This window comes from Octopus sinensis, linkage group LG1 (assembly GCF_006345805.1).
Source record: "Octopus sinensis linkage group LG1, ASM634580v1, whole genome shotgun sequence".
Lineage (NCBI taxonomy): Eukaryota > Metazoa > Mollusca > Cephalopoda > Octopoda > Octopodidae > Octopus > Octopus sinensis.
In genome coordinates, this window is record NC_042997.1 from 138,367,407 (window position 1) to 138,379,906 (window position 12,500).

A 12,500-nucleotide genomic window follows, 5' to 3' on the forward strand; every position below is an offset into this window, starting at 1 on the left:
AGTGACAAGAGATCCAGATATTAGCTTTACACATTGTAGCAAGTTAGCAATCTATAGGAATAAGTTTGATAGGAAGAACAGCTGAGTATCTAATGAAGTCCCATTATATCATTTAACATCTATGTTCCATGCTTGCATGGGTTAGGTGGTTTAACAAGGATTTGATGAGTTGAAGGACTGCATTGTGCTCCAGTGTCTCCTTTGGCATGCTTTCTATGGCTGGATGACCTTCCTAAAGCCAACCATTTTACTGGGTGTTTTTTTTTCATGCTGCTCACACTATTGAAGTTACCATGTAGCTCACAAGCCAACAAACCCAGGGAGGGAGGATATTGCACCCATGTTAGATGGGGGTTGACGTTTCTAAATATAAAATGATTAGATATAAAATGATTAAATATGCTAATGCTTTATTATAGTTTTCAAAGCCTAAAAATAATATGTGCATTTATTTGATTTGTATCAAATTCTGACGGATTTAAGTCCTCTTAATGTTCAGCCTACATGTAGAAATGTAGTACATCTAACTTTACTGTCTTTTGAAAGCAACCATTTTATGGACACATATTTTAATAAAGTTTAATTACTTAGCTTTGATTCTAATTGATTCATTAAATTTTAAAATTCAATTTTTAGTGTTTTATGGAAAAATAAATTGAAACTTTTCTTCAAGCTTCTCTTTATAGTAAAATATCAATTCTAGCTATAATCCTCTATCAGATTCCTTATTATTTAAGTAACTAATGAGTTATCAGCCTGCTATTTTAACTCTCTAGCTACTCTGTTCTGTTCATCTAGTCTATCTCGTTAATCAGCCAAAAAGCTGCACTGATTTAACTCTAATGCCTTTTCAAACTACTAACTTGCTTTTAAACCTAGTATTGACTTCATATGAAATTTATGATTTTATGAGAGAAAATATATTATTTCAAAATACTTTCAGTGATAACTTCAATTTATTGTAAGTGTTTCTACAATTTCATGGTTTTGGTACTAATTTTATGAAAGGTTTGTCACCTTTATATCCTCTGATATGGTTTGTAAATGTCATTTGGTATTTCATTCTTTAATTACACTGTGGTGATGCTGGGGTAATGCCTTCATGAGTGTTGGTGATTACATTGATTTTATTGAATTGGGTGGGATGAAGGACACCCTAGACTTGAGTGAGATTATTTGAACTCAGAGCACAAAGTGACACAATTGAATACCCACTGTGTAGTACTGATTCTGATACCCACCTGCCTTGTCTGTACTTTTTCCAGACACTGTTCTGGTGCAAATATTCAAGTTTGACAACTGATATTGCATATCTAGGACAACTTTTTTGAGACTATCATTTCGTAAAAGAATATCAGTGTTGCATATGTCAAATATACATAATTGTTTTATGCAGCATATATTATATAATAGGATCATTCCCTCCTTTATGTAGTGGAGTTTCTATGCTAAAGCTACAAAGGGAAGATTTTGATGCTATTGAATGGCATGCATAGTTCAACCATAGTGGATTGCTGATAAAATTTCTTTTATATATATTAATGCATATTGAATTATATATGTATAATCTTTGGTTCAAAGATATACCATTCTGCACTGTATCATCTAAACTTGTGATATATGCAGAATTTAGAACAAAATGTGTATGCTGAATATCTCTTGTGTTAGCTCAAAATAATATTGAAATGCTAAAGTCAATTTTATATCTGACTCACATTATGAGACAGCCAGTTTCAAAAATTTACAAAACCTGGTTTAGATAAAGAATGTTTCTCATGCCTTGTCAAAAGAATTATTTATGAAGATGGTGATCTGCAGTTATATATATGTAACATTACAAACATCTGCTTGCTTCTTCCCAAAGAAATGGTATATATTGGTCAAACTTTAGTTTTATGTATCAAGCAATATAATCAAACTTTTGATTTTGTTATGAATAATATTGATTAGAAAATTAGAATTTGTTATTTGAATATTTGGATTATAGTTATTTTAAAATAGGAACGAATATGATTATGGATTTTATAGTTTAATTTTGACCTAATAAAGAACCTTATGCTAATCTATTAGTAATAAAGATAATGCTGACAGTTTGGTAAGAAGATAGGAAGTTAATATTTACTGATTCATACAAAATGTGTTGCAATTTTGTTTTCCATTTCTAAAAATTTAATGTAAATTATTGAATGCACTTTTAATGTTGAAGATTCAGTTTTTGAACTTGAGGAAAGTTAGAACACTATTAAAGTATTTTAAAGTTTAAATGAATTACTTATTGAAAAGAGTGGGTAGAAACAATGCCTATCTAAACATGTTTTGATTTTTGCTTCCCTTATGAAATTTACTTGAAATTGCTAATACATATATTCTGTTATTATATAACTTTTATTTTCAGGGCCGCACAATGGAAAGACTGACTGATATAGAATTGAGTAGTGTCCATGCAACTAAGCCTAAAAGTGCTGGTTTGGTTAACGATGCCACATCAATTGTCTTGCAGGTAGGTTTTCATTTACAGTGAAATACTTTTTCTTTAAATTGTCATCTGTATTTGGTTTTTTTACATCAGTCATTCATTTATTATGGTAATTTACCACTTAGGAAAGGTTGTGTCTAGTAGGTTTATCATTTAGGTAGATGAGCATCAAGGATAGTTTGACACTTAATTGAATCCATCAATTCATCCATCCATCCATCTTTCCTGTCCACTGTTACTGGGAGGGTTGTGGAAGTAAAGTCTCCAGGCACCTCCTCCATAGAATGCTATCAGAAGTAACCATCATTATACTTTCTCAAATATGACCAACTGAGACTATGGATATTTACCAACTGTCACGTTCTTGGTCCTAGGTCTTTTGCTCAGTTGGCTCAGCTTGAAGAATCCATCTTGTGAGTTTTTACTACAACATTCTAATCACATGTCCATAGTATTGGAGCTGTGACCTCTCAATGAGAGATTCCTTGATCTCCAAGCTCCTCTGTAGATACTTGTGTACATTACTTACCCCTGTATGTGACAATTGGTGCCATTCTCCCTAATTGTGAAAATGTTAAGTGGTTCAGAGGCATCTCTTTCTCTAGATAGGTTTTGGTTAAGTGATGACATCTTCACTAAAATTTAATCAAAATCTCATCAACTTATAAGTTTTCTTGCTATATACAAAGATGAGCTGTATCCACCTATTTACAGTTCAGTAGGTTATGATATTGAGTTATGTGGGTCAGTTAGGACTTAATTTTACATGATTTTATTGGTTAAATAAATATGCTTATACATGACCCAAGTCCTGTACAAGTCCTTTGTACAGGACTTAGTCATTTAATTTTCTTTGAAATTTCTTTACTCTATTTGCAGTTTTAACTCCTTGCTCAAACATTTGGAGTTTGTGTTCTTGTAATTCATATTTTGTACTCCCCAATGTTTCTTTTGTTCATTTTGTTTTAAGGATTAAGCTAAATTGTCCATTTAATCCTACTCCTTGTTTTGTATTTCTAATTTTCTTTGTTCAACTTCATTTCTACATCTGAGCCCCTTTGTAACTTCAACATTAAACACATTACACTTGGTTTTCTCCCCCCTCACATTCCTTATCAAATATCTCACCTCTGCTAACGATTACATTGGTATTGCAGCCTATCTAATACCTGAAAGTAATGATCTTGAGTTACAACTATTTGGACACATGATACTTTTGTAAATTGTATCACCTACCAGCTGCATTACCTGCATGGTTTGAACTTTGCTCTTACACTTCAGTTCATAAGCTACCAAGTTGTAGGGACACTATTGGAGACTGCTTTTAGTGAATCTAGGTCATGTGAGCTTCATAGCACCCACCTCTTTTCAAGGCAGCTGGAAGTTATTTTCATTAAATAATACTCAAGTCCATATCTATTGAAGAAATATATTACAGATTTATTTTTCATGTTGGTCATTGAATATTCTATATAGATAGATGAGCAACAAGTTCTGAATCTGGTCTTGAATTCAGAACTTCAAGAGTTAAAATACATAAAATCTTGAAGATTTAATTTCAATGCTCATAAAGTATACTTTTAAATTTTGATCTGATAAAGGATTTAATGTCAGAAACCATCTAAACTGAAGATAATCTTCACCAGGTTAGTTTAATTAAGCTCTTTTTGATTATCCAGTTTTTTCATTCAGTTCTGTTAACTATGATGTGTTACACTATGTTAGAGCTGTTTGTATTTTGTTGTTGTTCCTGGAAAAGAATTAACTTTGTTAAATTTGCTAGCTGATGCTATATATATATATATATATATATATATATATATATTTTTAATTTGTTATTATATATATATATATATATTTATTATTTGTTATTATATATATATATATATATATATTTATTAATTTGTTATTATATATTATATATATATATATTTATTAATTTGTTATTATATATATATATATATATATATATTTATTAATTTGTTATTATATATTATATATATATATATATATATTTATTAATTTGTTATATATATATATATATATATTAATTTGTTATTATATATATTATATATATAATATATATATATATATTATTAATTTGTTATTATATATATATATATATATATATATATTATATATATATATATGTTTTATTTATTAATTTGTTATTATATATATATATATATAACTTTCTTTTCCATAATGTTATTCATTAAAGCATCCTTCAGTTTTAATAACTGCTTCTATATGAGATCTAAGTTGTCTACATGCTCAAATCAAGTGGTCCTGGTTCATTTTGGACATTATTTTGACTATGGTGCCTTTCAAATAATCTTTGACTCATTGACCTCTCTCTCAACAATGCTCCACACATAATAGTCCAATGGATTGAAGTCTGGGGAATTAAGAGGCCAAATGTTAGGGGTTATGTGATCATGAAAATTTTCAACCATCCATTCCTGCATTACTTGAGCCTTGTTTGATAGTGTAGAGTTTTGCTGAAACACATATGGCCTTTCATTGTGTACACTGTCTGTCCAGGGTTTAACAACTGTTTCCAGGACCTCAATGTAGGCAGCACAATGAACTCTAGGGCATTTTGGAAAGAAGTGAGGAGGTATCACATGCCCTTCATTACTGACAACTCCTAAAACCATGACAGTTGCTGGAAATTTTGTGTGTATAACTTTTGGAGTGTGCAGTTTTGGTTGAAGTTTTCCTGGCTGAGAAAAACCATATCAAATCTGCTGGATTTTTCAGTTTGTTTAAGATCCTTTTAGATCTGATGTAGTGATTTTCTTTTACTCTTTTTGACATAAATTGACCTTTCCTCATTATATAAGACTATCTGATGTCTTCATGGACAACATTTCTGATTGTTCCTTCTGACACATGGAGATCTTTTGCAATTGACTTCATGGATATTCTAGGATTCTAATCAATGGCTTGTTGAACTTGCTGGATAAATTCAGGTAGTCTGATAATTTAAGAGTGTTTAGAATACTTTCCATGCTTTCATACTGGTGATACATTTCCATCTTCAGTCTCTAACTCCTCATGAACTTTGTAGACGAAAGATCTGGCAACTTTTAAAAATCATTTAAAAGACATTTCAAAATTGCTGTGCTCATCCTTTATAGCCATGATAACAGCATGCCTCTTCATTTCCTGAGTAAGTTGAAGGTCTGCTGTTAATATAAAACACACACACACACACACACTCCTGGATTCTGTGTTGTATATATTCCTCCCTTGGGTGGGGTGCTGGTCTGTTGCAGGATTACTCATTTTTACCAGCTGAGTAGACTGGAGCAATGTGTAATGAAGTTTTTTGCTCAAGAACACAATACATCACTTGGTCCAGGAATTGAAACCACAGTCTTACAATCATGAATGCAACATCCTTACTAAGTCATGTATCTCCACACACACACACACACTAATCAGAACATTCAAATATTTGATCCCTTAAGCTGGTTCATATTCTAATCCTATTTCTAAGTGCTCAGTTTATTGAAATACATGGTTAAGGTGTCAGGCTCATGACCATAAAGTTGTACATTTGATTCCTGTACTGAGTAGCACATGGTATCCTTGAGTAAAGCACATCATTTCAAATTACTCCAGTTTACTCAGCTGAAAATGCTCTCCAGTTGAGTGTTGGTGCAGCCCTTTCTCTCTCCATCTAATGCATACTAGGTGTTACCATTGGCTCAAAAGGTGGTAGAGCATGCTTTTGACTATGTAGGCAACTGAATCAATTTTTGAAAGTATGGTGTATTACCAAGTTGCACCTGCTTGCAAGTGACAACTATGTTTTTTTTCACATTGTTACTCTTAATAGTATCACATGTAACCCAGCTGACATACAATATGTTTCTGATATTGTTTCAAGAATAAAATCTGGTTTATTTTATTCACATAACTGTTAATACCATGTACTAATACAGCTCACTACTGTAAGTAGTAGGAACTCGGTATATAATTCAGTATAATTACCTTGTTTTGAATTCAAATTCAGATAATACTCTCGTGGTCTAGAAGAACTAGACATAAGGCTTTGCTTATACCTAGTTGGAAGTTTAATAGCTTAATATGTTTAAGAAGATAATTAGCAATGTTTGAGGAGATTCTAAAAATGAAAAGTTGAGGGAAGTGTTTAATATGACAGTATGTGGGAGGAAGGAAAGAAACAGTTATCTTCAAGTAAAGGTGCAGTCAAACAAGTGAATCAAAAAGATCCCAGGCTTAATGACAAGCCTATGACCAGAGTTAATTTTAAGTTTGTCTTCCCGATTGATTGCTTTCCATTCACTACAGTCTGAGAGGTACAGTGGTTGTAAGGTTAGATTACTGGAGTGACAACCTCATGATAGATAATTAAGAGTCTGTTATGACCAATTGGGTGTATTGTTTGCTTCAGTTTGTCTTGTTGAAAGTGTGTACCCCACCTTCTTACCAGTTGAAGAGTTAACAGTAAGAAGGTCTTCCAACTTTAAAATGTTGTGTACCAACAATGTGCAGATATCCAGAATTGTTAACACCACTCCACTTGAGATAATAAAAGAGGTAATTGTTGTTTATTGCCTGAACAGCTATGATCAGGTAGACTTATGATCAAAGGCACTTCAGTGATGATCATTCTGTCTTGACACATAATGCATCATGGACTACATTATCTAATGTACCTCTTTCTTTGAGACAATAGGGTATGTTTTAGCAGAGATTTGACTACTATTTCTAGCAATCTGAGTAACTATGTAGAGGTTTCCTCATTAGTTTAAGAAGAGAAGGTTGGGAGAAGTAAAAGAAATAATTTCATGTAATACAGGGTATTTAAAAAAAAAATTACCATCATTTCTGAATAACTACACAGTCTAGGCAATTGAGACTACTCTGGCTTAATGCTGAACAAAATAAAATTTATTCAAAGGTTTGAGAATTTCATGAATGGTTTCAGAAGAATTTTGATTTGTTTCTACATGGGCTGTTAAAATCATTTGAAAGAGAATTGGTCAATTTATTAGATTACAAACTATTATCAATTTTACCGAAAGACCCTGTATTTGAATGTTAGATATCACGAAACGAGATACTGAGATACAGTTTAACTTGTATTAGCTCCACACCTCCTCTTTCAGTTTCTTGTTTGATAATTTAGCTCTTAGGTAAGTGATAGATTAGTTTTTTTTTTCTTTGATTTTTTTTTTATTATGAGGAAGAGTATTGACTTAGCCTTAGTATATTACTGGTTCTCCTTAATTGGTGGAGCATGAGAGGAGTCAGTGTTGAACTAAATAGTCTTTGAGCTGAAAATATGCTTTTGTAATATTGACAATTCTCTGTAGCAGTTCTATTATTCCTCCATTAGATATAAAACCTCAGATTTCTAGAGGAAGATAATACAGAAGCTTTGATATCAAAACTTTTCCTAACTTCAAAAAAATAAATAAATAAATAAAGCTTACACAGTTTACTGAGGCACCATTTATGGGATTTGAACCTTTGGCTCTTTGACTAAGTGGGTGAAGTCATATGATCTTAGATATTGTGACTACTTTCATTATGATCTTCCATAAGCCTCTAATTTTTCTTAAAAAAAGTAATGAGAAATTATGACATTGATTCCTTTCTTAAAAGGGTCTTAAAACTTAGAAATATCTGAGTTAATCAAGAAGACCGAGTTGATCAACAACTTATTTAATTATGTTTCCTGAAGATGCTTCCCAATTTATATGTTTATGTTTTGCAAAAGATAAATTAAGTTGAGTGAATTTTTTATTTTATTCAGACACATCTGTCAAAGCTCTTTTAACTTTCAAATTAAAGTATGATTTCACGTCAGCTCTACATATGAAGGTAGCATTTGCCAATTATAAAGTGAGTTCTTTACAGCTGTGGGCTACAGTGCTCTATGGTACCTATTTGAAGTTTGTAAAGATTTTAGACTTTGTCATTGGACTACAAAGTGGTTTAGTAAACTGAGTTAAAGCCAAATTGTCACTGGTTGCAACTAAATACTGCAAGTATTTAGTTTGCAGTTGTTATCTCTCAGCTTTCTATTTAGTTTAACTATAAGAAAATATAAGAGGTGTAGTTGCCAGGCAAGTTATTTGTTATCATGTATAGAAAGTAAATGAATTACAGCATAGAAATCACATATTAGCCACTCAAAAACACAAAAGCTATCACTTCACTCAAACATTTATTATTTGGTGTCAAAAGTCTTGTTTCTATTTCATTGCATGGCATGCAGTGGAATCAAGACAATGACTAGGCTGCACTTAGTGCAAGAAAAATAAATTTAGACTCCAGATAATAAATATATATGAAGTCTACTTTGCTGTAATTGTTTATAAATGATAACTTTTACTGAACCATTGTTTGGTAATAACTTCAAACCATATGTAGGATAGCTATAAAACTAGGATAAAAATGAAAAAAAAAATTCTCAACTAAAACAATTTAAAACATATTTTTGTAATGTATATTTTCCTTGTTTTTTTGTTTTGCAAATTTAGGAGGAAGATGTGGAAACCCCATGTGGTAACATTAGGGTTGCCATTCAAGGAGACCGAGCTAAACCAGCTATCCTTACATTCCATGATATTGGTCTTAACCGTAAGATATATATTATTTTGGCTATTTTTATTGATTTTTGGACTGCTTAATTTTCCTGAAATTGTTTCTGTTCTTATTGACTATTCCCATTCATTTATGCTTGAAACAGTTCTTTGCCACAGACACCACTTAACTCTAGCAGTAATCTATAGCTGTAACTTACAAAGGGGCAATTTCATGATTCAGTGTGAAATCAGACTGATTTGCACATTCTATCATGAAATTTAATAGGCTGAACAGTTGGATTTAACTTGCTGTTTACAGGTTTTTTTGAGGGATGGATTCTATTTAGAGTTCAATTTGCTAAAGAAGTGGTGCTTATTGGCTAATATATCATGTATTCATGAACATCAATTTGTTGGCGTCAAAAGAATTTATAAGCTTTGAGAGAATGTGAAATAGTTAAATAATTCTCTTTGAAACAGTGGATCTTGAAGCTACTCAGCCTTCAACTTTTGCAACACAAGGGCTTTTTCAACCCAATATTTACATGCTTATTATTTATAGCTTTATTTGCTTCAAGATCCACTGTTCCAAAAAAAAAATAATTTCATTTTATAAATTGATGTAATGTGAAATAAAACAGTCTAATGCTTTTAGAGTAACTTATTGAAGAATAAATGTTGCTTCTGTTTAGTCTATTGTTTTTTATGGTGTGTATTTTTATGTGTTTGTTTCTGTATTTGTGTGTGCGTGTGTGTGTGTACACGTCTGTGTGTTCTGTATTTGCTAGACATGAATACATGCACACACATACACATGGACACATACACACACACACACACACACACATAGATGCAGATGCAAATGCTTGTGCAAATAGGGATACACTCCATAGAAAGAATGGACTAAATAGACCAGGAGGACACATTGGGATGAAAGAAATGTTGCTTCATTATTCAGTTTGAACATTTATGACCTATTTGTAAAACAATATACGAATTTGCAGCAGTCTCTAACTTGTGTCAATAAGGAGAGAGAGAGAGAGAGAGAGAGAGAGAGAGAGAGAGAGAGAGAGAGAGAGAGAGAGAGAGAGAGATGATAATGATGATGTTTGGTGACCCACAGTGTTGAGATCAAATAAATTAACACACGTTAATGACTAAAACAGCAGTTCAAATAATGTTATATATAATCTCATAAATTTACAGAACATGTAGATTATCTGCTTCAAAAAAGAATTTTATATTCTGTCATTACTACTATATATTATTTATCAGCCCATTTAGCTGTAAACAGCTCTATAGAGGTACAATTCTTTGTTGCAAGCACAACAGTAGCATTATTGTTACATTTCAGGCTCTTAGTCTTACATTTAAACAAGCAAATCTTTTAATTATTACATCAGGCATGGTTCTGTGGTTAATAAGTTCAGTTCACAGCCGCAAGTTGTGTGTGTGTGTGTATAAAAATAATAATAATATGAGGGAATATTATTCCAAACTTGCTAGGAAAAATTCAATTTAGAAATACTAAATCAAATTTCACAAAATATAATATACATATAAATTAGAAAAAACCCCACCTTTTATCAATTCAATAATAAAATATTAAATTATACTATTGAGAAAAATTACATATTATAAAAAGATTAAATATAAGATAAAACATATAACAATGATTAAGTAATGTGCAAAATAATAAATAAAACCTATATATTTGGTAGAATAACGACATGTGTTTCGTGGCTATATTCAAGAAATGATAATAGTAATAATAATAGTAAAATCACTTCAATATAAATATAGCCACTCTTCAGGTTAAAGATAAAAACAATAAAATAATTAATTAGATAAATTAATAGATATACGTAAATAATCTTGTAAAATACAAAATATCTTAACAAATATATTCTTGTTTAAATAAAAAAAAATAGAATAAAAAATAAGATACAATTAATTAAAATATTTGAAAATATATATATATATATATATTATATATATATATATACACACACACACACAAAATATATACATTAAATTAAATTATTAATTAATTTATTTATTTAATAAACATCTAAATAAAATCTTATACTCATTAAGTAATTTATATTAAAAATCTTAATGTTAAGTAATATACATAATGTTAGTACAAGCTATAAATATTAGAATTAAAAATAGGAAATGGTTCAAATATATACACAGCTATTAGATAAAGTAACTATATTATTAATATATATGTAGTATCTATAGATTTAATATTTTACTCAATTATATAGTTGACCAAAATATCAATTAATATATATATATATATATATATATATATATATATATATATATATATAATATATGCATATATATACCTAGCCAAAGATAAGCCCCTGTACCTGGCTTTTGTTGACATGGAGAAAGCCTTCGACAGGGTCCCCGATCCCTTATCTGGTGGTCAATGAGGAAACTAGGGATAGATGAATGGTTAGTGAGAGCTGTGCAGGCCATGTATAGGGACGCTGCTAGTAAGGTGAGGGTTGGCAATGAGTACAGTGAAGAATTCCGGGTAGAGGTAGGGGTCCACCAAGGCTCAGTCCTCAGCCCCCTCCTATTTATCATAGTCCTCCAGGCAATAACGGAGGAATTCAAGACAGGATGCCCTTGGGAGCTCCTCTATGCTGATGACCTTGCTCTAATTGCTGAGTTGCTATCAGAACTGGAGGAGAAGTTTCAGGTGTGGAAACAAGGATTAGAATCGAAGGGCCTTAGAGTCAATCTAGCTAAAACCAAAGTCGTAATCAGTAGGAAGGTAGACAAATCACAAACGCCTTCAGGTAGATGGCCCTGCTCGATCTGTAGAAAAGGTGTAGGTAGAAACTCTATAAGATGCACCAAGTGTAAGCTATGGACACATAAGAGGTGCAGCAATGTCAAAGGAAGGCTAACTAGGAAGATGGTTTTTGTATGTGGCAGATGCTCAGGAACAATAAACACTGAAAATGCTCTGAGACCAACTTCCGTCACTTTCCAGGGAGAAAAACTAGAAATAGTTGATAGTTTCTGTTACCTAGGTGACCAAGTCAGCAGCGGGGGCGGGTGTGCTGAAAGTGTAACTGCTAGAGTAAGAATAGCTTGGGCAAAGTTCAGAGAGCTCTTACCTCTGCTGGTGACAAAAGACCTCTCGCACAGAGTAAAAGGCAGACTGTATGATGCGTGTGTACGAACAGCATGCTACTTGGCAGTGAAACTTGGGCCATGACTGCTGAGGATATGCGTAAGCTCGCAAGAAATGAAGCTAGTATGCTCCGATGGATGTGTAATGTCAGTACTCATACTTGGCAGAGTGTAAGTACCTTGAGAGAAAAGCTGGACCTAAGAAGCATCAGTTGTGGTGTGCAAGAGAGACGTTTACGCTGGTATGGGCATGTGGCGAGAATGGATGAAGATAGTTGTGTGAAAAAGTGCCACGC

The 12,500-nt window shown here is 31.9% G+C and overlaps 1 protein-coding gene across 10 annotated transcripts in view; it reads left to right on the top strand.

Annotated features, from left to right (window-relative positions):
- LOC115209509 (protein NDRG3) overlaps window positions 1-12,500 on the top strand; it is a 141,017-nt gene that overhangs the window by 62,002 nt on the left and 66,515 nt on the right. For all 10 annotated transcript variants that reach the window (XM_029777985.1, XM_029777977.2, XM_036505190.1 and 7 more), the window contains 2 exons: window positions 2,396-2,500; window positions 9,001-9,100. In XM_029777985.1, the coding sequence (XP_029633845.1) occupies window positions 2,405-2,500; window positions 9,001-9,100 (196 nt within the window). In that variant the 5' untranslated portion in view covers window positions 2,396-2,404. The remainder of the gene's footprint in view (window positions 1-2,395; window positions 2,501-9,000; window positions 9,101-12,500) is intronic.